The sequence below is a fragment of the Polyodon spathula genome, chromosome 54 (genome assembly GCF_017654505.1).
Source record: "Polyodon spathula isolate WHYD16114869_AA chromosome 54, ASM1765450v1, whole genome shotgun sequence".
NCBI classification, from domain to species: Eukaryota; Metazoa; Chordata; class Actinopteri; order Acipenseriformes; family Polyodontidae; genus Polyodon; species Polyodon spathula.
Window position 1 is genome coordinate 345105 of NC_054587.1, and position 27332 is coordinate 372436.

Sequence of the window (27332 nt, forward strand, 5' to 3'; positions counted from 1 at the left end):
GAAGAGATTTCTAATATTACTATGTATTTGTTACATGCAGTGCATTTATATGTGTGTGAGCTGGGTTCAGTCTTGTGATAATATATTGAATTGCACCCCCTCTATATAGAATGAACTCCCTCAGCTTCATAGAGTCCAGTGAAAGCTGCTGAATAATGTTCCCTTGTTAACATATTGAATTGCACCCCCTCTATATAGAATGAACTCCCTCAGCTTCATAGAGTCCAGTGAAAGCTGCTGAATAATGTTCCCTTGTTAACATATTGAATTGCACCCCCTCTATATAGAATGAACTCCCTCAGCTTCATAGAGTCCAGTGAAAGCTGCTGAATAATGTTCCCTTGTTAACATATTGAATTGCACCCCCTCTATATAGAATGAACTCCCTCAGCTTCATAGAGTCCAGTGAAAGCTGCTGAATAATGTTCCCTTGTTATCATATTGAATTGCACCCCCTCTATATAGAATGAACTCCCTCAGCTTCATAGAGTCCAGTGAAAGCTGCTGAATAATGTTCCCTTGTTATCATATTGAATTGCACCCCCTCTATATAGAATGAACTCCCTCAGCTTCATAGAGTCCAGTGAAAGCTGCTGAATAATGTTCCCTTGTTAACATATTGAATTGCACCCCCTCTATATAGAATGAACTCCCTCAGCTTCATAGAGTCCAGTGAAAGCTGCTGAATAATGTTCCCTTGTTAACATATTGAATTGCACCCCCTCTATATAGAATGAACTCCATCAGCTTCATATTTGAAGTCCAGTAGAATGAACTCCCTCAGCTTCATAGAGTCCAGTGAAAGCTGCTGAATTGCACCCCATATTGAATTGCACCCCCTCTATATAGAATGAACTCCCTCAGCTTCATAGAGTCCAGTGAAAGCTGCTGAATAATGTTCCCTTGTTAACATATTGAATCACACACCAACGCTTTGTAGCTTTCCCATCTACTGAACAGAAAAACTGGAAATGTGACAATCAGAAATATAGCATGAAATATTTGCTGTTATGGCTTCAGATATAGACTTTGATGTAATATCATTGTGTGGTTTCTTTTGATTACATTAATTGAATAAAATATCTGAATCACCTTTGCATCACCTAGATTATCCAATAACTTTAATATGGGGAATATATTGTAAAATATATCGAAATGCATGGCAAATGTAATGCAATGCTTTGTAATATGAAGTGGAATATATATATATATATTTTTTGAAAATATATTTTATTTCCATAAAGGTAATGAAATGCAAAGTGTGTGCTGCAGGATTGAAATGGAAGATTTGTTTTTTACTTTGTCTTCTAAACTGGAATCAGACAGTAAGCAATGAATCAATGTAAATTAATTGACATTTACAAACACCTTGATATCTACAAAAATAAGTAAAAAAATGTCAAACCATCAATTTGTTTTAGTGGTAATAAAAAAAGCAAAAAAACAAACACAAAACACAATTTACATTAACAGAATAGTTTTAGTATTTCAGGAGCACTGCAGATTTGTACAAGCATTCCAGATTTCCAGAAGCATTCTAGAAACTCCCAAAGTATAATAAAAGTCCAAAGATGGAGATGTAATAAAGACGACTATTTCCATTCACATTTCCTGAAAGAAAGAAAAGGAAAAATAATTAAATATTTGTATTCGCTCTTTCTATCGATGTTTTATATTAACCAAGTAATTCTACTTCATAGAGTCCAGTGAAAGCTGCTGAATAATGTTCCCTTGTTCTCATATTGAATTGCACCCCCTCTATATAGAATGAACTCCCTCAGCTTCATAGAGTCCAGTGAAAGCTGCTGAATAATGTTCCCTTGTTATCATATTGAAACACACACCCAGCGCTTTGTAGTTTTCCAGATAGTCAACAAAAAAACTGATAACAACTGAAAAATGTGACATTTCCTAAATTTAACATGAAATACTACTGTACTACTGTTATGGCTTCTGGTAGACTTTCATGCAATATTAGTTTGTAGTATATGTTTGATTACACAATGTTTAATAAAAAGATCTAAATTATATTCATAAAGTGGTTGTTGTTGTTTTTTTGTTTTTTTTTTAATGGTGTCTCGATCCTAAAATTCTTGGCGATGCTAAACTTGTGGCCAGAGCTGTAGGAGGTCATTTTTGTATTTTGTAAATTTGCAAATGTAAATTATTTTACATTGCTGTTATTCATGTAGTTAATAATGACGTCATTTATGTTCCACTAACCGGCTATTGTAACTGGAGATTATTTTCACCGTTCTAAAGACTTATGGAAAGTAATACTGTAATTGCATTTCACTTTTTTTTTGTAATTGCTGTTATTTGAAATCGTTCTTATCCATTTGTTGTAATTACTAAGTGCTCTTAATGGAATTCACCCTTAAAACCAAATACTTTTCCTATCAGCTTAACTGCTCTTTGTTTGAATTTGATCTTATCTGCTACTGACTGGACTTTATAGCTGCCCCTATCTGTCATGTGATCATTTGTAAAGTGATACTTCTATTGTGATATTTTATGATAACTGTAAGTTGCTGTGGATAAGGGCATCTGCTAAGAAATAAATAATAATAATAATAATAATAATAATAATAATAATAATAATAATAATAATAATAATAATACCTGCATTGTCACAGTGCTCTGTCACAGTAGCTGATGAACTGGTTTCGTTGTTGAAAGCCACACAGGTGTAGGACTCTTCTGTGTTGAAAGGAATGTCTCTGACACTCAGAATGGGTCCTCTTTCTTTGTAAATGTTAAACTTCCAAATGTAACTCAAATTTGAGTAGTTTGAAACGAAGCATTTCAAAGTGAACGGGCACACTCCGCTCGGCTCGGTCTTTTCAATTTCAACAGGTGCTGTGAATATACAAAGAAACGCGGGATTACTTTTTATGAGAGAAGGGCTACAAAATAAATATCAAAAAATGTGTTAAAATCCTGAAATCTACATTTTAGGCACCCTTTCAAAAGATAAGAGGAAAAAGCAAATCCCTGAAGAATGTATTAATTCTATAGGGTAATGCAAAACATTTCGCCATAGCTGTGTTTTTACTTACATGAGTCAACATACACTGTAAAAATACAGTATGTTTAAAAGTGTTATTTAAAATATAATGGAACATAACAGAATATGTATTCTGCATGTTTTTGTATGTTATTGTGTCTGAACATATTTTAAAACATAGTTTTCTTTTCAAAATAAGTTTCAATATATTTTTAGTGGTTGCTTTTGAATATTGCAATGTATATTTCACAATGTACGCCCATTTATTCCGAAAGATATTAAACATTAATATATTAAACCACATCTCTTTGAAATAGCCACTTACCAGTAATTTGTAGATTCACTGCCTCATTGCACTGTTCTGTGCTGCTAATTATATTCACTGTGTAGCTCATGGCATCTTCCATCTGCAGTTTTGTTAACAGAAGTGATCCATGCGTGCGGTTCAGATGAAGCCTATCTTTGAACTTTGGCCTCAAAGCTACATTAGTTGATCCAGATATTAATGTAGCAATGAGGGTGTCATTGTTGAAGATGGACCAGGTGATTCTTTTTGGTAACCCTGTATGCACACAAGGGGGTAAGAGGACTACGCCGTTCAAAATACCCTTAACTGATTTGACGGCCTGACAGGGAAGACCTAAGTGAATAAATAAAACAATATATAAATAAAATCAAATCAAACACAGATTCTCTTTCTGTAACTCGAACCCTTCTAACTAACCCTTTTCTGACACAACTGTGTACTTGCATCTATCGTGCAAGCAGATGTCCACACTTAGTATTTGCAATAAGTGACTTGTATCAAAACACACAGTAATCAAGACATATTGAGCAATTTTGAAATAGGACCTTCTCTGCAAAGTTATAAATAAAGTTTTTGTGTTCAAAATGACATCCAAATGCCCACTGCAGCCATTTGTCCAAACTTCCTCTTTCTGTGGTTCTTCAAGCAGGTTCAGATATGGAAAAAAAAAAGTACGAACAGTGTAACGCGTGACAGTGTGTTACATAACTGCATTTCACAGCTTAAACGTTCTGGACCTATTCACCAGCAATTTAGACACGCATTGCATTAAACTACTCAGTCATTTTACTACCTCGTGTTGTGAGGCCACTGTGGGTCACAGAAACAACGCTTATACAGTGAAATAAACAGATAAATAAAAAAATTATCTTTCTTTCCTGTTATTGTTCTGCTTTACTAACACAATAAAGGCTGGTCTGCTTTCAAAGGAGGGGAATGCTACTAATTACAAAGGATTTTCACAAAAGAGTATCATCTTTTTAACTGCTTTAAACCAGATCTCTTCTTACTCCCTTCACACAGCTACAACCAATTCAAACATTTCCTTCTTTTGGTTAATAGCCTCCATTTTATGTCAAGGCCCCTCAGTTCCTGTTTGACGTAAAGCGTTGTTTTAAGTTGTTATGTTTCGCGGTTACGAAATTTAGACGAAACTTACCAGAAATGACAATAGTCACCAGTACCGTCCAGCAAGAAATGATCCGTGGCATTTTTGGATTTAAATCCAACTTTCAAACAAAGTATCAGCAGAGAAAGGCAAAGACGAGACCTGCAGAGTCGCTGTGGTAAAGTATCACTTCCCGTTCCATGTCACCAAACTTGTCATAGCCTCCTCAGACCGGAGGTGAGTTGCAAGTTGACTTGGCTCTTCCAATGCGTTCCACTGCAGGACTTTGTTCCAACCACACCCTGACCCTGTTGGAGGTCAACTAGAGAATCAAGGGTCTGGTTGGAACAAAGCCCTGCAGTGCAATGGACTGGAAGAGAAACGGTTGATTTAAAGGGTTATGTTTGTCTTAGTTGAGTGTTTCCAAAGATTAACACAAACGCTATTTCATAAGGAATGTTAACCCCCATAGTCGCCAGCGCCCCCTGCTGGTGGGAGGTGAACTTTTCAGTGCAGGAATTGTATTTACCCTGTCCACAGACTAACTCAAAAAAAGACTCCTGCATTTTGCAGCGTGCGACTCTGTGTTCCTTTTCTCTTACGGTTTGAAATTAATTGCATGTGCATGGCCTGTTACAAAGTCATCGCTTAAACGATCGCTAATTAGTAAACTAGAGAAGCAATAGGGTGTTCTAATACATTTGCACAGTGCTCTGGGACAGCAGATTGCACTTAATGTTAGAACAGAGGGTTTCAATTTTAGCGAACTTTGACAGTCATGAAACGACAGAAGCGGAATGGGTCTGTATAGTTAGACTTGAGAATAATGGGGGAGTCAAAAGGTCATTATTTTAACCAGAGCTGGAGTGTCCCATACTCTCAAAATGGAATTAATAGCAACACCTTCCAGGAAGTGCCTCTTAATGATTTTTTGGAAGTGTAGGGAGCGTTGATTCATTTTCAGAGAGCTTCAGGATGATTCTCAGCTCAGTTACTGACCTGCAGCAATGAGAAACAAGCAAACAGCTCAATCAGATTATGAGCAAAGTGGATCAGTCCATTCATTCTACCATTTACATTAAACACAGGAACTGTGTGGACTGTGATCCTTTAACTGGTAAAACTTTCCATTGAGTGTCTCTATTGATGGTGTGTTTGCATCGTAGTTACGATGGGGATAGGGTTTAGAGTTAAGGATAGCATTAGGGTTAGGGTTAGGGTTAGAGTTAGTGTTTGGGATAGCATTAGGTTCATCGTTAGGGATAGGGGATTCGCTTAGGGTTAGGGTTAGGGTTAGAGTTAGGGGATAAGGTTTGGTTTAGAGTTAGGGTTAGGACTCAGGTTATCCCATGCAAAATGATTTACAGTTTAACATCATTTAAGATTACACATTATGCAGAGATCAAACAGTTTTCTGTTTTGTTAAGAGCCATTGATTGTAATTTACCTTCCCTCTGATCTACCACAGGAAGAAGCTGTATCCTGTTCATGAAAATATACACTAAGAGACAGGAAATTGGTTCACAGCAAGTAATTCTCCAGCAAAATACACGTCAAGTATGAGGGACCTTGTTTTAATTGTTCTGCTCCTCTGTCTGATGGCAGGTACGGTGGGGGGGGGGGGGGGGGTGTGTGCGTGTCCACGGCAGTGGTGTTTCAGAGCTCTGGTGGTTACGTTATAGTGGTTTGATTTCATATTCACCAATCAAAAACACTGAAGCAATGTGGACACTATAGTATATCACATATCACTACCAGAAGTGGGGCTCGAACCCCATACGTCCATTGGATCTTAAGTCCAACGCCTTAACCACTCGGCCATCCTGGTTCTGTTCACAAGTGTGAATATAAATATAAAATAAAATAAGAATATAAAATATAGATATAATCAATTGTTGCCCGGGAAACATTGCTTGCAGATGGCAGTACGCTGCCCTCTGGCGGTGCAGATTGAGAATGCGCATTACATTACAACTACGGTCAAAAGTTTTGCATGTCACGGTCTATCTGTGTAGAATTTGCTATTTTTGCTTCATAAAGTCGAATTAAACCTGCAGGATGATGTTACGTTAAAATATTCAATTTACAGACTTTTTTTTTTTTTTTTGGATGTCATTTTGTAGTGTCTTTGATTATATGATCTTACCTCCCTCTCTCCCTCATCACTCCTCTCTCTTCTCTCTCTCTCTCCTCCCCTTACAGATTTAAAGATAGAAAAACATTTCAATAAAGCCGACCCATGTAAAGATATTTATTTGTAAATACATGTGTGATGAAATAGAGTTTACTGGTCCCCCCCCCTCTCTCCTATCTTCTTCCTTCTCCAGGACAACCCTAACCTGGCAGCGATGACCACTAACTTCCTCACTTCCGGTTTCAAGAAAGGTCAGTGGGAACGGGACGAGAATTGAAAACCAGGACACTCGCAAACAACAGTGTCAACTGTACGGCTGTCTGTCTGTCCGTCTGAAGCACGTCGTTTCATTAAATTAATTAATTGTATCAACGTCTTGCAGCTGTTTTTTGCCGTTCTAGAACCCGGTTGTTTTTTTTTTTTGTTTTTTTTTTACCTGCAGTTCTGGTCGACATCCACTAGATGGCAGCCTTTCCCTGTCTTCCAAATAAATAATATTTTTTTTGTTTGTTTTGTTTTTTTACCTGCAGTTCTGGTCGACAGCCACTAGATGGCAGCCTTTCCCTGTCTTCCAAATAAATAACATTTTTTTTGTTTGTTTTGTTTTTTTACCTGCAGTTCTGGTCGACAGCCACTAGATGGCAGCCTTTCCCTGTCTTCTAAATAAGTAACAGTCATTTTTACATTTGAAATAAAATAGGGAGAACAAAAGTTCTGAGGATATATCTGACGAACTTTTAGAACTTTTTTTTTTTTTAAAGTTATGTTTTATTTTGTATCTGCCGATTTAAAATACTTCTTAAAGGCAAAGGCGATTGCCAGTACAGCGCCAACTGGCCAATTAAATGCGCGGCAAAAGAACAGGACAAGAAAAAAATACATATATGTTTCTGTCCTTAAACCTGCTGAACCAGTTAATTTCTATTGCCCCCCACCCCTCAATTAAACCAGGAGCGGTCGGCTGTGGTCCAGAGAGAGCTGTGGGGGCTTTAAGGGTTTCGCTTCCAAGTTATCTCTAAATGACTTAATTGAGCAAATGATTGCTTAAATACAACGCACGATCGCGTAACTGGCCCACATTAAATTGCCCCAGGCTTTCAGAAATTGATGATCAAGGAATACCTGTAAACCCTGCTGGATCGTAACTCTCCAGGACTAGGGCAGGCCGCCCCCGGGTTAAGCTAACATTATTCGACAGGTTTCAATCAGAATCAGTCCATTCTATTCTATTCTATTCAGGTGTGAAAAAAGTTTTGTCCGACGCTGTAATTGCGCAGGAGCGCAGAGGATTAGGTGTCCCGGCCCGGGGAAGGCACATTGAAATCCCGGGACACCTTCCTCCGGTTCTGCGCGCCTCCCACGGTGCTCTGCGTGCGGTGACAGGTTGTCCTGAGCTGTCGATTCGAGGGGGAGGAGGGAGTTTGCGGCCAGACAGCTTAACGATACCTTTTGTTTCGGGGAATGTAAGCAGACTTGAATTCCCACCAGCTTCCTGACAACGTCGAGTTTCGCAGCCGAGCAAAGGTCGGAGGAGCGACGCCCAAAAGAGATTTTCACTGTCTTTGTCGTCCTTTTCCAGCAGTGTTGTGTCGTGTATCGCAGCTAAAAACACTGACGCTAAATCTAGTGTGTTTCATGCATATTAACTGGCGTTTTTTAAAATCGGTTGTGTGTATGTCTATCCATTTGCTTCATGACTATTTCTCGCCTGTCGGACAAACAGTGCAGGCATCCGTGGCGATACGTCACAAATTAACCCCTTGTGCACATTATTTCACGTGGCATCACCGTGTAATAAACCTGCGTGTTCTAGTCAAGAAAGTCCAGCTTCACAAACAGTATTAACTAAGAAAACGAGGTACGGGACGTGCAACGGACAGGACTTGTCTGTCAACAATGTTATGATGTTAGGAGCCATACACACAACAGTAATTGCCGGATCCGTTTCTCTCTTGCGCCCGGCTGAGACATTAGCGCATGTGTTGAGACATGGATAACAACTCTAATAGAGGCGTGGTGTCGTTTTCTTTTTTTCAAAGTCAGTTCGCTGGGAAGGGCGCGTAGGCGTAATAGCATTTTTTTTTTAAAGGCGCCGTTCCAAAATAATTTGCGATCCAAGCCAGAAGGACTCGGGTTACAGAACGACTTTCGTCTGTTTTTCTTATGCAGTTGCGATCAGTTCACACCCCGGGCGCTGCAGCACCACGGGCCGAATTCCTTCGGCGGGGTTTTGCTTGTGGAAAGGGTTAACGAAACAAACAAAACACAAAAACAAAGCCTTGCCATCTAGTGTTACACAACTTGAGTCACTGGCGCGTCTGTGGCAAATATTTTTAACATACTTGAAAGCACTTAAGCAAATATTTACCTGGAGCGATTTTTAGAAGTGTTGGTTTAGACTTATTAAACATGCTTTACCACGCCTCTCTGTGCTTTACAATGCTTCTCTATGCTTTACCAGACCTCTCTATGCTTTACAATGCTTCCCTATGCTTTACCAGACCTCTCTGTGCTTTACAATGCTTCCCTGTGCTTTACCAGACCTCTCTATGCTTTACAATGCTTCCCTGTGCTTTACCAGACCTCTCTGTGCTTTACAATGCTTCCCTGTGCTTTACCAGACCTCTCTGTGCTTTACAATGCTTCCCTGTGCTTTACCAAACCTCTCTGTGCTTTACAATGCTTCCCTATGCTTTACCAGACCTCTCCGTGCTTTACAATGCATTTCACTTTGCTATGCTTTCAAAAGCGCTCCGACAATGGGGACCGCATTACCCAACAACAAGCTTGCTATGTGATCCGTTATTAGGACAAGGTTCTATGCTAACATCCCTCTCCTCTCCTCTCTCTGTTATCTGTACAGACCTTGGTGTCAAAAAATAAAGGGGTCGTTCATTATTTGTGAGATGAAAACACGTTTTGTGTTGGTTTGTTTGTGTGTTCGTGACTCGATGGAGGACCCAGACCGGCGGGTTTGTTTGAGTCCTGGGGACCCCCCTCCCCTCCCCCTGCTGCGGCTACTGATTCTCACCCCAACCGAGCCCTCAATTACTGAATCAGACCTTTCATTGAACTGATCGTGTGCTTAATTAGACCTTTTTTTAACTTGTTTTCAGCTCTTGAACAGTTTTCCTATTTCAAGTTAGCCATAACATTTGATAAGTAACTTGAACTGCAAACTGTTTTAAGAGCTGAAAACAAGTAACGAGGTCTAATTAAGCACACGATCAGTTCAGTGAAGGGTCTGGTTCAGTAATTGAGCAGCCACAGCGGGGGAGGTCCCCAGAACCAGGGTTTGAGAAGCGCTGATAGATAGATAGATATTTGTCTATATATAAATAGATAGAGAGAGAGAGTGATAGATCTATCTATCTATCCAACTATATATATATATATATATATATATATATATCATATATATATTATATATATATAGAACAAACAATATGTTTTCCACCAGATCTAACAATGAAAAAAAACACGTAACAGACGCAAAAGAAGATATAATTTGCATTTAATATCTTAATAAAGACGATGAAGTGACGGTTTAAAATCACTAATCAATATATACAGTTTTTGTATTGCTTGGGACTTGGTTTCCAGGCCACTGCGCGTCACAGCAGGCAGGGAGCCACCGCTGTTGCTGAAGTTTACAAAACATCGCTGCAAAGTTATGTAAATCTTTTCTTTTTTGTGAGTTGCACTGCCTTGCAAAACAACTTCTGGCTAGCGAAATCGACCCCGGGGGAGGGAGGGACAGAGAGAGAGAGAGAGAGAGAGAGAGAGAGAGAGAGAGAGAGAGAGAGAGAGAGAGAGAGAGAGAGAGAGAGAGATTGATTCACGCAGCAGGTGCATTAGACTCGGAGTTTGAATCACAGTAAATATGGCGTCATTGTGCGTCCTTTAAAAACCACTCCATGTAAAACTAACTTCGGGTAGTGTTAGCTTTTTAAAAATTATTTATATATTTATTCATTTAGTGGGTTTTTTTCCCTTTTGTTTGCTTTTTTCTTTGCGGGGAGTCAGTTTGCGATCGCTCAACCTGCTTTTCGAGTTTGGTTTGTTTTTGGAATTGTAAACTGAAGGAACCGACACGGGCTGGGGAGCGACTTTCGCGTTCAGACACTGTTAAAAAATAGACCCCAATAAAGAAGCGGACACGTTTGGAAACGGTGCCCACGGACCGGAGATACCGGGGGTGGGGGATGGATTTTGAAATACACGGAATCGGTTTCTGTCGGTGCCCGCCGGGGTTTCTTATCTGCATCGTGTTAATTGTATCGCCTGGTAAGCTGAAATATATCGATTACATTTTGAGGTTTTGCTTTTGGGGGGGGGGGGGGGGGTTATATAATAACCATGAGATCTATCTATCGATCTGTCTCTCTGTGTCATCTATCTATCTATCTATATATCTATCTATCTATCTTTATCATACCTATCGATCTCACATCTCTCTATCTATATCTACATCTATCTATCTATCTCATATCGATCTTCTATCTATCTATCTATCTATCTTTCTCATATCTATCTCATATCTATCTATCGATCTCATATCTATCGATCTCATATCTATCGATCTATATCTACATCTATCTATCTATCTTTCTCATGTCTATCTCATTTATCTATCGATCTCATATCTATCTATCTCATATCTATCTATCTATCTACCTGTCTCTATCTGTCTGTCTGTCTATCTATCTGGCTGTGACCCGAAAGTTCATTGGCACGTTTATAATGCTGGCTGCTGCAAGAAGCGATAAATAAAATTGAGTTAAACTATTTTTTTTGCTGTGTAACATAGAGAAATAAACTCTCAAATTGAGTCTTGAGCTTTACATAATGTGAAAAGGTAAAAGAAAGTATCTATCTATCTATATCTGTCTCTATCTATCTATCTATCTATCTATATACGTACATCGATCTATCTATCTCTCTATATCTATCTATCTATCTATCCATACATAGATAAATATATACATACGTACATACATGTCTGTCTATCTATCTGCATGTCCATCTATATAATGGCAACACGAAAGGTGAAAAAAGAACAATTCTGATAACTTTTGCATTTCAAGTAACGTTATTAAAAAAAATTCAAGTTAATTTGCAAGTCAATAACAACAGTCGCGTTAAAGTGCATAGGTGTGGCTGTGCGGGTTTGCTGTCCTCTGTCGTGCCACTGAAAATAAAACTTTGACTTGAAATAAAAGCAAGCAAGGGAAACGAAATACTAAGAATATATGCTCTATAGTAATCCTTACATGTAGTGTATTATATATTTTGTGTGTATATATATATATATATATATATATATATATATATATATATATATATATATATATATATATATATATGCTGTATACATCGCGTCACTATATTCTATTTCTTGGTCCGCGTTCTTTTTCAGAGCGGCTTTACCCAGCGATTAACTAAATCGGTGTGCAAACCGAAGGGCAGTCAGACTGCTCTTTGACTTCAGCCTCGAGAGATAAGGGTCCGAAGTAGGGCACAGTAAAATGCTGGTAGAATTGGGTCGATATAATTATAAGCTCCAACTCCTGTTATTAATTGAGTCATCGTGCAGACGCTTTGATCCAAAGCGACTGACTGAGACTGTGGAGAAAAGGCTCCTTTATTTCTGTGATTAGATTCCGTGTCCCCCACCCGTCCCGCTGAAGAGTCCTGGCTTTCGAGGCTGGGTCTGAATGATAACAATATAGAGGTGGCGGCTATGCATTTAGGGGTACAGAAATGGGCATTTTGTAGGGTTTAAGACGTCACTAGAGGACACATGTTTTTTTTTCGATGCTAGAACGGGAGCGCGCTTTGACCCATGGAGTTCCAGGTTCGTCTCTTTCGTGCGTTGCGTTTCTGTTAATTAATCACCAGCGTTGAAGCCAGAATAGTCGGGAATGTGGCTTTCTGTGAAGGACGCATTGTAAACCATTAGCTGACATGGAAGGCCACCCCTTGTAATAAATGTTTACCACAGTACAAGCATATCAAAGTGTAATAAAGCACAGGGAGGTCTGGTAAAGCACAAGGAAGCATTGTAAAGGACAGATAGGTGCGGTAAAGCATAGGGAAGCATTATAAAGCACAGAGAGGTCTGGTAAAGCATAAGGAAGCATTGTAAAGCACAGAGAGGTCTGGTAAAGCATAGGGAAGCATTGTAAAGCACGGAGAGGTCTGGTAAAGCATAGGGAAGCATTGTAAAGCACAGAGAGGTCTGGTAAAGCACAGGGAAGCATTGTAAAGCACAGAGAGGTCTGGTAAAGCACAGGGAAGCATTGTAAAGCACAGAGAGGTCTGGTAAAGCACAAGGAAGCATTGTAAAGCACAGAGAGGTCTGGTAAAGCACAAGGAAGCATTGTAAAGCACAGGGGGCTCTGGTAAAGCATTAAAAACACAGGGTAAACTAAGGGAAGGGAAGCGGCGTGGGGCTGGTGGTTGGCTTTATCGTTCCGACATGAGAAGAAAAAAAAAAATTCTACTTTCTTCCTGGCACCAAAGCGAATGACACAACGCTTCGCCGGATTACCTGCCTTAATCCGTGTCTTTTCAAGAGGTTTTCTTCGTTAAAACACGACTCGAGTGCGGAACGGTACGCGGCGCGGCTTTAATAATTGTTTTCTCAAATCAAATTGCCCTTGTTTAGTTGAAACAGGACACCCACGGAGACCAAAGCTATTAGAGCTATTTCCTGAGTTTAGGGAGATTTATACAGCTGTCTTAGTATTTACTCACAGGTAGCGCTGTGTGATATTTTTTTAAAGGTTAAAACAAACTGTTCACAGTTCACGGTCTAAAAATAGATATTTCAAGGTACTCCACGATTTTAAACATAGGTATTGAAGCAGAAACAAAGGAAGCGTTATTATACCATACACGTTTCTGAATATGTAAATGACCCACCCCTCTCCCCCCCCTTCTCAGTGTAGTTTTAGGATTTATTGCAGTTTGATGACGTGTTCTAGCACGCACAGCTATCGGGGGCCCAAAGTCTTTCCCATGGCTTAAAAAAATTAAGTGGAAACTTTTGCCGTCGAATTTACACTGAAGACGCTGAGAAAGACTTCTAGACTGAGACGCTTTGAAAGGTCAGTGAAACGGCCAAACCTTAACAGTTTGCATTGTCAATGAGACAGCTAGGCAGATCTGAGCGACTTCCAGAGGACGGGGGAGGGGGGGGGGGGGGGGGGGGGGGGGACTCTGCATCATCAACAACTGATGCTGCTGCTGCAGAGTCTCTTCCAATAGGACCTCGTTTGTTTGGCGTCTCGTCCGAAGGACGGAGCACAAGGAGGTTCGGTGACTTGCTCAGGGTCTCTCTGGTGAAAAGAGTTTGCATCACACACAATTCTAGGTGATGCAAACATTTTGGCCACAGCTGTGTTGTGTTGACCCCAGTTTTTGTTTGTTTGTTTGTTTTGTTTATTTCTGTAAAGACAACATACGTTGCCCAGCACTGAACACCACGTGACCAGCCGTTAGCCAATCGCAGTCATCAATAAGCTGATAACGATGGGCGGTGAAACTCATTGAGTTTCGATGAATCATGACACGCTGTTTTGAGACAGAGGTGTGTGTGTGTGTGTGTGTGGTGTGTGTGTGTGTGTGTGTGTGTGTGTGTGCTTTCTTTACAAAAGCGCTGACTTTCATCCTGTAGTGTTTAAACTTACCTCCCGGGGTAGTTCGGAGTCCACATTTAATTACTGCCAGAGTCATTTCACACCGCGCGCTAGTGTGTGAATGCAAATAGAGCCACATTCCAAAAGAAAGCGTCTTTTGATGACTTAAAAAGTGGAAAGATGTGCTTTTACTGTGGGGACACTTTTAAAAGGGTTAGTTTACACCCCTTTTGTAATATGCTTTACCACAGCCCTCTGTGCTTTATAATGCTTCCCTATGCTTTACCAGACCTCTCTGTGCTTTACAATGCTTCCCTATGCTTTACCAGACCTCTCTGTGCTTTACAATGCTTCCCTATGCTTTACCAGACCTCTTTGTGCTTCACAATGCTTCCCTGTGCTTTACCAGACCTCTCTGTGCTTTACAATGCTTTCCTATGCTTTAGCAGACCTCTTTGTGCTTCACAATGCTTTAGCACACCTCTCTGTGCTGTATTACACTTTGCTGTGTTTTTGCTATGGGACACGTTTCTAAGGGGTGTGTAGATATTGCATCTGGTTGGATATTAAGCCCCTGGGTGTTTGCATGGTTACACTTGGCGTCTGTGTTTCTAACCCTGTGTGTAGGGGCAGGACGGTGGTTTTTTTTTTTTTTTTTTGTAGTTTTTGTTCCAGTCTTTGGCACTGGCCTGGAAAGGCTTGCATGAGGAGAGCTTGGAAAACAAGTGTGACGGCATTGCAGCGCTTGTTCATCACCTGCGTGTCATGCTACCTGAGAGAAAACTCCCTCCCTTCTTGTCTCTCAATACCCGTAGGAGTGAAACAGGATTAACTTTCTGTGCACTGGCTGTTTTACAGCTGAGAGTCCTTTACAGGGTTAGAAACTCACACTCGCCCTGCTGCTGCTGCTGCTGCACCCAGTCCTGGGGTTCAGAGCTCCCCTCAATGAAGTCTAGTATTATTATTATTAATATTGCAATGATCAGGAGCCAGGAGTTTGAGCAGGGTTAGAAACTCACACTAGCCCTGCTGCTGCTGCTGCACCCAGTCCTGGGGTTCAGAGCTCCCCTCAATGAAGTCTAGTATTATTATTATTAATATTGCAATGATCAGGAGGCAGGAGTTTGAGCAGGGTTAGAAACTCACACTAGCCCTGCTGCTGCTGCACCCAGTCCTGGGGTTCAGAGCTCCCCTCAATGAAGTCTAGTATTATTATTATTAATATTGCAATGATCAGGAGGCAGGAGTTTGAGCAGGGTTAGAAACTCACACTAGCCCTGCTGCTGCACCCAGTCCTGGGGTTCAGAGCTCCCCTCAGAAGTCTAATATTATTAATATTAAGTTCAAAAACTCAAAACACCAATTAAGTATAGTGGAACTTTTTGACATCGTAGCGTGCACACATTTAATAAGTTAAAAGGTATCATTATTCATCAGGTTTCATAGTACTTTTAAGTATCTGAAATTCTTCGCTTAAATACTTACTTTTCTCCCTCTCCCTCCCCCTCCCCCCCAGCCCCTTCTCTCTGCGGTTTCTTGGAGCCCCCCACCCCTGTGTTCTCCCTCAGTGCTCTGGAAGAAGGGGTAGCTCGTCTGCCCTGTCGATTCGAACCCAAGTCAGAAACGCAGACAAACGGCACGAAGGAGGTGGTGCAACAGGTGGCCTGGTTCAAAGTACCCCCAGAAAACGAGGGCGCTGTGAATCGAGAGCAGATCATCCTCTTTCACACAACGATGGGACAACACGGTATGAGAACGGTGTCTATTATTATTATTATTATTATTATATTATTATTATATAGCTCATTTAGCAGATGCTTTTATCCAAACTGACTGGGGGGTGAACTCTGCATCATCAAGAACTGCTGCTGCTGCAGAGTCTCTTCCAATAGGACCCCGTTTGTTTGGCGTCTCGTCCGAAAGACGGAGCACAAGGAGGTTCAGTGACTCGCTCAGGGTCTCTCACACACACACAGTGAGTCAGGGGCTGCTGCAGAGTCTCTTCCAATAGGACCTCGTTTGTTTGGCATCTCATCCGAAGGACGGAGCACAAGGAGGTTCAGTGACTCGCTCAGGGTCTCTCACACACACAGTGAGTCAGGGGCTGCTGCAGAGTCTCTTCCAATAGGACCCCGTTTGTTTGGCGTCTCGTCCGAAGGACGGAGCACAAGGAGGTTCAGTGACTTGCTCAGGGTCTCTCACACACACACAGTGAGTCAGGGGCTGCTGCAGAGTCTCTTCCAATAGGACCTCGTTTGTTTGGCATCTCATCCGAAGGACGGAGCACAAGGAGGTTCAGTGACTCGCTCAGGGTCTCTCACACACACACACAGCGAGTCAGTCTCCAATTACAAGCACAATTATTTGCTAAAATTGCAATTCCAGTGCCATTGCTTCCCACTGCAATCACAGTTACACTTGGGTATCAGTGATTACAGTTCTGCTGAAGCAGTCAGACAGTGTGACTTTTCAACGTGCCCCCCCCCCCCCCCCCCCCCCCCCCCCAAGTTAAAGCCCCGAGTGCTTCAATAAAGCTCTTCTCTTCCAGTTTTCGACCCTTACAAAGACAGGGTCTCCTTCGAGAAGGCGCAGCCTATAGCCAACTCCGCCCTGCTGATCAGAGGCTTGACTCTGGAAGATCAGGGGGACTACGTGTGTCAGGTGATCACTTTCCCATCGGGAAACTTCGAGACCACCATCAAGCTGAGTCTGCTGAGTGAGTATTTCACAATCCCCCCCATATAGACTCAGTCCGTGGCTGCTGCAGAGTCTCTTCCAATAGGACCTCGTTTGTTTGGCGTTCCGAAGGACGGAGCACAAGGAGGTTTCAGTGACTCGCTCAGGGTCTCACACACACACAGTGAGTTGCTGCAGAGTCTCTTCCAATAGGACCTCGTCCTCGTCCGAAGGACGGAGCACAAGGAGGTTCAGTGACTCGCTCAGGGTCTCTCACACACACACAGTGAGTCAGGGGCTGCTGCAGAGTCTCTTCCAATAGGACCTCGTTTGTTTGGCGTCTCATCCGAAGGACGGAGCACAAGGAGGGTCAGTGACTCGCTCAGGGTCTCTCACACACACACACAGCGAGTCAGTGTGAGCCGGGTGATTTGAACCTCCTGGTATCCAGACCCCTTTTCTTTAACTGCTGGCCCAGTTTGATGATACACTCCTTCTTCCAGGCCTTCCGGTCTCCAGCCTCGATCCCGCCTCCCCACCTCTCGTGGAAGGTTCCGCACTTGCCGTGGCGGCAGTCTGCACTGCCTGGGGGGTCGTGCCCCCCACGGTTGCCTGGGAGACGGGCCTGGAAGGGTCAATCCAGCTTAATCAAGCGGCCGGGGGCAAAGTGACAAACAAGTTCTGGGTGAGGCCCAGTCGAGGGATGAACGGAGAGAAGCTGGACTGCTTGATCACTCACCAGAGTCTCAGCGAACCGAGGAGGATCCCCTACACCGTCGTGGTGCACTGTGAGTAAACGTGTGTGTGTGTGTGTGCGCCTGACGCACGCCTTCAATTCATTCATTCAGCCCTTGTCAGGCCCGTCGGGTCCAATTCGTTTTCATCCGCGCTGTTTGAAAATCAATTTCTTTTTCTACAGGTTTAAAAGGACACTCGTTTTTTGCACTTTAAAAAAAAAAAAAATGAAGCGAGGCGTTTTCTCAAACAAGTGTAGCTTGCTGAGTCAGCTCTAGCTAAAGACTTTCTCTGTCTCAGATCCTCCGGACGTGTCGCTGACAGGCTACGGAAATGATTGGTTCGTCGGGATGGAAAGCGGGGCTTTGAAATGCGTGGGGAAAGGGAACCCAGAACCAAACCACTTCACGTGGACAAGGTAAATATCGTCCACGTTTGCAGCTTCGGAATATGTCTCTCTGTGTCGGTGTGTGTCTCTCTGTCTTATTTAGTAAGGGGGGTAGTGGTTACTCTTATGCGGGATTGATGGTTGTTTTTACAGATGCATGGTGCCACTCCCTCGCTTCTAACAGCTTGGGAAAAAAAAAATAGGGAAAACCCATCAAAGAGACGAGGCGATAAGAGACAAGTCCGCGCTTGTATCTGGAGATCTAGAGACTCCGAGAACTGTCGCCCAGAGTCGAGAAACAGGCAGGGGAGGAGGAGGAGGGAGGGAGGGAAAGATGGAAAGAGGAAGCAAAAGAGACCAGAGGTGGAGAAATAAAAGTACAGGGAAGCATTGTAAAGCACAGAGAGGTCTGGTAAAGCACAGGGAAGCATTGTAAAACACAGAGAGGTCTGGTGTCATACATCTCTGTGCTTTACAATGCTTCCCTGTGCTTTACCAGACCTCTCTGTGCTTTACAATGCTTCCCTATGCTTTACCAGACCTCTCTGTGCTTTACAATGCTTCCCTGTGCTTTACCAGACCTCTCTGTGCTTTACAATGCTTCCCTGTGCTTTACCAGACCTCTCTGTGCTTTACAATGCTTCCCTATGCTTTACCAGACCTCTCTGTGCTTTACAATGCTTCCCTATGCTTTACCAGACCTCTCTGTGTTTTACAATGCTTCCCTATGCTTTACCAGACCTCTCTGTGCTTTACAATGCTTCCCTATGCTTTACCAGACCTCTCTGTGCTTTACAATGCTTCCCTATGCTTTACCAGACCTCTCTGTGCTTTACAATGCTTCCCTATGCTTTACCAGACCTCTCTGTGCTTTACAATGCTTCCCTGTGCTTTACCAGACCTCTCTGTGCTTTACAATGCTTCCCTATGCTTTACCAGACCTCTCTGTGTTTTACCAGGGTTTCACTGTGCTGTATTACACTTTGTTGTATTTTTACTGAGGGAAACTGTTTTAAAGGTAAGCTTTTTCTAAGCTAACTGCCATTTAAGTAAAATAAGTCTCCGTTTCTGTTGCGAAGGTGGAAATGCGAATGAATCAGCGTGATCTCGCCCTTTTTGAAAACGATGAAATCACATGTTATTAATGCAAACCTCATCTCTGTTTCCGTTTCACACGGTAATTCCCTGTGTGACTAATTAAGAGCTTAAACGGGAACATTCCTGGGGGCTGATCGCATTCCTATTTTTGTTACACGGGATAAACGAACCGATCGCTCCACAGACCAGGGTCGCTGATCTGCGAGTGGAGAAACGGCTGCTCGGCTCTGTGACGATGGATCGCCGCTTTTCTGAATAGTCTGCAGAGAACAAACCCAAGCGGCTGCCTCTCCACTCGCTTCACTCGGGGCGGTGAATCAGCCCGATCGACACCGGCGACCCTCGCCTGATTGGGAGAGCCCGGTTTGTATAGAGAGCTCCGTCCTGATAATCTGCCAATGGCTCTGGACAACGCTACAGTGGAGGGATCTCTCTCTCTCTCTCTCTCTCTCTCTCTCTCTCTCTCTCTCTCTCTCTCTCTCTCTCTCATCTCTCATCTCTCTCTCTCTCTCTCTCTCTCTCTCTCTCAGGAGGGACTCGGCTCTCCCGGATGGAGTGAGTGTGGTTAACGGCTCTCTCTCGTTCCCTCGCCCACTGGAGCTCTCTGACTCGGGTGTCTATATCTGCCGCTCGTCAAACAGAGCTGGCTTCGGGGAGGCGAAGCTGGAGATCCGAGTGTCAGGTGATTTGAAGTGCAGCGTGATTCAAATTTCTTTGATATAAATGCGATATATATGTGAATTATCCTCTGTCACTCCCTCTCTCTCGCTCTCTGTGTCTCTCTCTCTCTCTGTGTGTGTCAATTCCTTGGTGCCTGGTCAAGTCTGCCACCTTGTGTTCAAACCACGTCATTACACACCCTGTTCTGTATTGGTATTTTTTTAAAAGGCAAATTTGATATTGCACATCTCACATGCCTCTTCTACTTTCCACGTTGCTGTATAATGCATTCAGCATAGTTTACCATGGTTTTGAACATGCTGTACCCCTGGTTTTGAACATGCTGTACCCTGGTTTTGAACATGCTGTACCCCTGGTTTTGAACATGCTGTACCTTGGTTTTGAACATGCTGTACCCTGGTTTTGAACATGCTGTACCCCTGGTTTTGAACATGCTGTACCTTGGTTTTGAACATGCTGTACCCTGGTTTTGAACATGCTGTGCCCTGGTTTTGAACATGCTGTACCCCTGGTTTTGAACATGCCATACCCTGGTTTTGAACATGCTGTACCCTCTTTTTGAAAATGCTGTAACCCTACCGCTCTGTTCTTTTCTCAGAGACGGAAATAAGGAAAGCCGATTCCAGCTCCGTGGTGATGATCGCCGTGGGAGTGGTTGTCGCGGTGTTGCTGGTTACCCTGGTGATCGCTGTGCTGTTGCTCAATCGACATCACAAGCGAAGGAACAAGGAGCTGGAGAGGGCACTGAACATGAAAACGTGAGTCATTGAGAGCTCTTGTATTGAATGGATAGCTCTTGTATTGGAGTGACTAGCTCTTGTATTGAATGGAGAGCTCTTGTATTGGAGTGACTAGCTCTTGTATTGGAGTGACTAGCTCTTGTATTGAATGGAGAGCTCTTGTATTGGATGGAGAGCTCTTGTATTGGAGTGACTAGCTCTTGTATTGAATGGAGAGCTCTTGTATTGGAACGGCTAGCTCTTGTATTGGATGAAGAGCTCTTGTATTGGAGTGACTAGCTCTTGTATTGGAGTGACTAGCTCTTGTATTGAATGGAGAGCTCTTGTATTGGAGTGACTAGCTCTTGTATTGGATGGAGAGCTCTTGTATTGAATGGAGAGCTCTTGTATTGGAGTGACTAGCTCTTGTATTGGAGTGACTAGCTCTTGTATTGAATGGAGAGCTCTTGTATTGGAGTGACTAGCTGTTGTATTGGAGTGACTAGCTCTTGTATTGAATGGAGAGCTCTTGTATTGGATGGAGAGCTCTTGTATTGGATGGATAGCTCTTGTACTGGAGTGACTAGCTCTTGTATTGAATGGAGAGCTCTTGTATTGTAATGGCTAGCTCTTTTATTGAATGGAGAGCTCTTGTATTGGATGGAGAGCTCTTGTATTGGATGGAGAGCTCTTGTATTGGAGTGACTAGCTCTTGTATTGGATGGAGAGCTCTTGTATTGGAGTGACTAGCTCTTGTATTGGAGTGACTAGCTCTTGTATTGGATGGAGAGCTCTTGTATTGAATGGCTAGCTCTTGTATTGAATGGAGAGCTCTTGTATTGGAATGGCTAGCTCTTGTATTGGATGGAGAGCTCTTGTATTGGAATGGCTAGCTCTTGTATTGGATGGAGAGCTCTTGTATTGGAGTGACTAGCTCTTGTATTGGATGGAGAGCTCTTGTATTGGAGTGACTAGCTCTTGTATTGGAGTGACTAGCTCTTGTATTGAATGGAGAGCTCTTGTATTGGAGTGACTAGCTGTTGTATTGGAGTGACTAGCTCTTGTATTGAATGGAGAGCTCTTGTATTGGATGGAGAGCTCTTGTATTGGAATGGCTAGCTCTTGTATTGAATGGAGAGCTCTTGTATTGGAATGGCTAGCTCTTGTATTGGATGGAGAGCTCTTGTATTGGAGTGACTAGCTCTTGTATTGGAGTGACTAGCTATTGTATTGAATGGAGAGCTCTTGTATTGGAATGGCTAGCTCTTGTATTGGATGGAGAGCTCTTGTGAGTTTTCCTCTCATTTTCTTTGTCTTCCTTCATAGTGAGGAGCTCTCTTCCTTATCCAGACAAACCTCTTTCAGAAGACTGAACTCTATCAACACCGACCCCCGGTCTCAGGTACCGAAACCACTGTAGATCTCAATTTAATAACTGAGTTAATCCTGCCTCTTCTAATCCTAACTGAAACACGTCTGTTTTTTTCGGTCCTTTGCAGACGGACGAAAGCATCCCGCTACGAGAAGAAGCCATCGTGAGACAAAGCTCCATCTCTCTAGTGGTAAGGAACCTGTCCACCAGAAATCAAGCCCCAGTCTAACCCAGGCAATGACCATGTGCAGTCGATTTTATTACAGTAACTGTAACTCTCTTCTGTTTGAGAGAGCGTGAGCAATGAATTGCCGTGAGGGAAAATTGCAGTTTAGCTGTGCTCTGACCAGTATTTTTAAGGAGGCTTAGTGATTCAGTGGTTAAACAAAGGAGCTTGCTACCAGCTCAGCTCAGCCACTGACTCGCTGTGTATGTGTGTGAGAGACCCTGAGCAAGTCACTGAACCTCCTTGTGCTCCGTCCTTCGGACGAGATGCCAAACAAACGAGGTCCTATTGGAAGAGACTCAGCAGCAGCCCCTGACTCACTGTGTGTGTGTGTGAGACCCTGAGCTAGTCACTGAACCTCCTTGTGCTCCGTCCTTCGGACGAGACGCCAAACAAACGAGGTCCTATTGGAAGAGACTCTGCAGCAGCAGCAGCAGTTTTTGATGATGCAGAGTTCACCCCCCTGGTCTCTTTGGATAAAAGCTTTTGCTAAGCCGTTAATTAATAACAACTTTGTTGAATGTATTTTCTGCTCGCTTTTGCCACCTAGTTCAGCTGGTCAGAAAAAAAAAAAACTGGTTTATAATGCCAGGAAGACCATGGATCAATCCTACACCCATATATTTAGGAGTAGCGCTATGGCCAACAGTTTAGGGTTAACTGTTTTCGCTTCAGGATAATTCCGCTCGTAGTCGGGACAGCCGCTCCACCCTGTCGACGGTGCGAGGGGTGTCGGGGTTCCCGGGCCGCCCCCACCTGCACCGGGACGATGAGAGGGAGGAGACGGAGGAGGACGAGGAAGCCCATAGCTCCAGGCTGAGAGTCGAGTCGTTTGTCAGGAGCAGCACCAGGTCGCTGCGGGTGAGAGGCACTGCCTGTTTATTAAACAGAGGCTTTTTTAATTTGATTTATTTATGAATCCTCCTCCTTCTTCTTCATATTGTTCTTGCATGTATACTCTGTTGCACTTCTATTGCTGCATTTGTCTCAATGTACTCTTTTGAAAGGAATGTGTGTATTATTATTATTATTATTATTATTATTATTATTATTATTATTATTATTATTATTATTATTATTCACACAGGTGGGGGTGGATTATCAATTTGTGTGGTCCAGTAGTTAGAAAAATTGGTTTGTAACCATTGAATCGTTCACTGGTAACACGAGACAGAAACCCCCTCCTGCAACACTCACTTCGGTGCAACAAACACTCACTGAGACGTCGACTACTGCATCAAGCGTGTGAGATCGCGAAACACGATTGGTGCTCCGCCTGTGAAAGGCGCTATATAAAGATTATTATTTTGTATTATTATTAATCTGTCACTGTAGATAGAACTCGCTGCCTCCTAGTTCATATTGTATTATAGCAGTGTTATTATTATCAGCAAACTGTGTTTTAAATATGAAGCTTGCATTGTAAAATGTTCATTTTCCTAGGAGCCTGGACTTCGCCCCCCTCTGAACCCCTCCCTTCTGAGAACCCACCTCACCCGCTCCCTGCCCCGCTCCCTGCCCCGCCCCCTGCCCCGCGAGAGAACAAACGGCAGCGCCCGGCACCTGACCGAGAGGAGACTCTGGGACTCCTCTCTGGGATCCCAGGGGGAGGAATCTCAAGAGCGGGAGGAGTCCTACGATGAGCTGAGCGAGGACGGGGAAAGAGGGGGACAGGGAGAGGGGGTAGAGATGGAGAGAGAGTGCATTACCGAAGCCCTTTCCCAGCACTTCCACATGGACAACGGGACGCTCCGACCGAAACCGACCTCCAACGGGATTTTCATCCATCCCAAGGCGCATTTTGTGTGACAGAATTTTACCTGCAGGGAATATTGGAGTTATAATGAACTTGAACTGAACTAGACTGAACTGTAGTGTAATTGGGAAACAGTGATATCTGGTGGCTGACAGGTGTATTGCAGCCAATTAAAAAGAAACTTGAAACTCTACCATGTAAATTGGACCAAAAAACAGCGCCATCTGTTGCTCTGATGGATGCATCACAGTCTTTTTATAGACCCAGGTAAAACTACAGCCAGCGGCTACACCAATGGGATTCTGTTTGACCTGACCTCTGGATTTAAAAAATATATATATATATATATATATATATATATATATATATATATATATATATATACACACACACACACACACTGTAAACTGAAAGGGAAACGCGCCACCTGTTAGGCCAAAAGGTGCTATTGTAGGCAGCTATAACTGTATACAAATTCTGGTCAGACTGCAGCAATGTACATCATTGCGATTTTGATTCACCACAAGACTGTACTAAACAGCATTCATCTGTGCTGAGATGGTGTACACTGGAAGAAAACAGGGCCATCTGGGGGACCAATGGGGGAACTGCAGGCAACTATAACAAATTCTACACCAGAGTGGATTAGTCATTAAACTTCACCGCGCAAGACCGGAAACGAAACATCGCCACCTGTTGGTCTAAACTGGAATTGCGCCTGCGTAAAAACTTCCCGGCAGCAACTTTACCAAAATGGAATGAAACAAGGATTGTGTTTTGGGGAAGGAAGTAAGACCAGGGTTTGAGGTCATTTCCTGTTTTTGCAATACTGATTTAAATTTCCTAATAACTTTTTTGAAATCAATTCCCAATTTGCAATATCTTTTTTTAAAAGAATTAATTCCAATCATTTGGTCAAAATTTGCAATCTGGAGTATTCTGTTAAAACACGCTTCTCGTTCTCAGCGGCAGCAAATGACTCCCATCGAAGTTGCTGCCGCTGCCTGTTTGTTTGTTTTTGTTTGTTTGTTTGTTTGTCAATTAAACTGGCTTCAAATGAACACAGTTGAGCAATCGCAGTGATATTCTCACAATGTTATTATGCACAGTTGCAACGTTTTACTGTTCTGCTTAAGCGGCAAGGTGAAAAAAATGACTTTTTAAACTACTAATGTTGTTTAGGGAACAAATCTTGGGAGTAATTTGTATGTTTGTTCATAATATGTAAATCTAATGTCTGTTTTTGTTTTAACGTTTTTGTATACAAACTGATACACTCTGTATAATATTGCTACATATTAAGTCAGTCTTGTCTTAAGATTAAACGTAATGAAATATGACAGTGTGTTTCTGTACCATATTGTAAAAAGGACTACAGTGTTCATTGTAGAGTTTCACCTATTCCAGATATACTGGCTTTCAAATCGGCCAAGCCTTTGTTTCTCAAAGGAGAAAGCAGAGGGTACAAGCAGGATCTCAACATGTTAATAAGTGACTCGTCTTTATTGAGGCTGGCATGAAAAATCAGAAGGAACCGAGATCTCAAGTCATCCTATTACTAATCTGGTATAAGAATATGCAGCGACAGTAGGGCTTGGAGGGGGGTTAGAAGTCCTACCCATGCAGCTGCAGAACTGGTTCTCTCAAGCAGATTAGCGGATGTGGGTTTTGATTCAGAGGAGGACAAACAGACTGCGATAGAGGGAAGGGGGAGGCGAGTGAGAGGAGAAGGGCGTGGGGAGGTGTCAAAAAAAAGTAGCTCTCGGTCTTCCTTGTTGCTGTGGAAACTGTTTTTTACTTGAGCAAGAAGCTGTATGTCACGCCAATTCACTTGCACAACTTCTTGTGCTCTGTCATCTCTCTCCCCCTCCTCACTCCTTGCTGTCTCTCTCTCTGGGGATACAAGAGGCTGTCTGTCTGTCCGCACATATGTCTGTCTGTCACACTTGCATTTGATCCCTATATTTGGAGAAGTGATTCTCCTGAAACTTGGTATAAACATGATTTAGCAGAAAGTATTGAGAGCATTAGATTGCCCGCCAGTCTGTCTGCCACACATTGTTCCATTATGCCGGCAGCTTTGAACATTATTCATTTTCAGAGTTACGGGAATTTCAGACTTGCGCACGGCCTCCCTTCCTTCCCAAGGTGTTGGTAACTTCAAGGCTCTATTCAGACGCTTGGTGACTCCTTGGCAGGTTCTGGGTACGCACGAGGGTGCCTGTGTCTCTGTTCTTTATTAAAGTCTGTCTCGGATATCTGTGTTTCCTGTCTCCACGATTGTGGGAGGACAGCTGCAAACTTCTCCCTGCCTAACACCCTCCACCCCTCGCCTCTCAATCTCACAGGCTAACCTCAAACTTCCTATTTCAGGCAGTGACGAAAGTAAAAGCAACACAGGCGCACAAAGCCGTTCCCTTGGCCATCGCCGGCTTCTACATATCTATAGAGAATCCAAACCCACAGTGGATATTACAGGAGCAGCAAGTCTTGCTGTAGTTCCATTAAGGGGATTGCAGCTGCAATGGAAAATATTTCATTTTTTGTCAATGTTTTAGACTCACCTTTAGAATAATCATGATGGCAATAATGAGTTAAAAAACTATTGAAAGAATGTTACCAATTGTATGAAAAAAGATGAATGATTAATTATAGGAAATTATAAAAGGGTTGAAATATACAACTATGGCTGTTAATTCTATAGAGAGGGTATGGAATTCAATATGTTAACAAGGGAACATTATTCAGCATTTTCATTCCACTTTATAAAGCAAAATTAGTTAATTCTATAGGGGGATGCAAAACTGTTTGCCGTAGTGGTATAGAAATCTATTTTGGTGGCCGATCTCACTGTCGAATATGGATTATAAAATATCTGCTAAATTACTACATCAAGACCGAAAACACAACAGCCTCCTTCCTGCCAACATTCGACGGAGCTTCATGATACCATGTCCTGTAAGCATTAATTCAGCATCTCAATTGCTGCATGGTCGGTAGATAGATAAGGTCCTTCTTAATTTCAGAGTGTTAGCAGAAGTACAAAACTGTTCAAGAAACCAAGACAGTAATAGCTAATTATCGGCAAGGATTAGTTTACCATGGTTTGTTTTTTAATGTGTTACCAGACCTCATGTGCTTTACAATGCTTCCCTGTGCTTTACCAGACCTCTCTGTGCTTTACAATGCTTCCCTATGCTTTACCAGACCTCTCTGTGCTTTACAAAGCTTCCATATGCTTTAACACACCTCTTTGTGCTTTACAATGCTTCCCTATGCTTTAGCAGACCTCTATGTGCTTTACAATGCTTCCCTATGCTTTACCAGACCTCTATGTGCTTTACAATGCTTCCCTAGGCTTTACCAGACCTCTCTGTGCTTTACAATGCTTCCCTAGGCTTTACCAGACCTCTCTGTGCTTTACAATGCTTCCCTGTGCTTTACCAGACCTCTCTGTGCTTTACAATGCTTCCCTATGCTTT

At 42.6% G+C, this 27332-nt stretch overlaps 2 protein-coding genes, 1 long non-coding RNA gene and 1 other non-coding gene across 14 annotated transcripts in view; 2 read left to right on the plus strand and 2 right to left on the minus strand.

Annotated features, from left to right (window-relative positions):
• Positions 1-872: 872 nt before the first annotated feature.
• Positions 873-20371, minus strand: LOC121307245 (SLAM family member 8-like). Of its 6 annotated transcripts, none has more exons than XR_005948301.1 (5): positions 20357-20371; positions 5326-5421; positions 3333-3647; positions 2623-2859; positions 873-1611 (listed from the first exon to the last, which is right to left on the minus strand). XR_005948301.1 is itself a non-coding variant. In XM_041239398.1 (4 exons), exons 1-4 carry the CDS (start codon positions 4523-4525, stop codon positions 1538-1540), a joined length of 600 nt encoding a protein of 199 aa, XP_041095332.1. In that variant the 5' UTR covers positions 4526-5282; the 3' UTR covers positions 873-1537. The 6 variants fall into 6 exon arrangements, 2 of the variants coding, with proteins under 2 accessions (XP_041095332.1, XP_041095331.1); XR_005948298.1 differs by lacking the exon at positions 20357-20371 and adding an exon at positions 8003-8250; XR_005948300.1 differs by lacking the exon at positions 20357-20371 and adding an exon at positions 5870-5949.
• On the minus strand, positions 6175-6250 carry trnal-uaa. Its single transcript has one exon. It is a non-coding gene; the product is annotated as a tRNA-Leu (tRNA).
• Positions 10379-24858, plus strand: LOC121307244 (nectin-4-like). 4 transcript variants are annotated; one of them, XM_041239394.1, is made up of 11 exons: positions 10379-10843; positions 15716-15946; positions 16748-16915; positions 17379-17663; positions 17911-18028; positions 19627-19778; positions 20376-20535; positions 21823-21898; positions 21996-22058; positions 22770-22955; positions 23541-24858. In XM_041239394.1, exons 1-11 carry the CDS (start codon positions 10762-10764, stop codon positions 23901-23903), a joined length of 1884 nt encoding a protein of 627 aa, XP_041095328.1. In that variant the 5' UTR covers positions 10379-10761; the 3' UTR covers positions 23904-24858. The 4 variants fall into 4 exon arrangements, with proteins under 4 accessions (XP_041095328.1, XP_041095327.1, XP_041095330.1 ...); XM_041239393.1 differs by having other exon boundaries at positions 10381-10843; positions 23538-24858; XM_041239395.1 differs by lacking the exon at positions 10379-10843 and adding an exon at positions 14868-15010 and having other exon boundaries at positions 23538-24858.
• A 426-nt stretch (positions 24859-25284) lies between these two features.
• Positions 25285-27332, plus strand: part of LOC121307247 — a 3523-nt gene continuing 1475 nt past the window's right edge. For all 3 annotated transcript variants that reach the window (XR_005948304.1, XR_005948302.1, XR_005948303.1), the window contains exon 1: positions 25285-26808. This is a non-coding gene — a long non-coding RNA (uncharacterized LOC121307247). The remainder of the gene's footprint in view (positions 26809-27332) is intronic.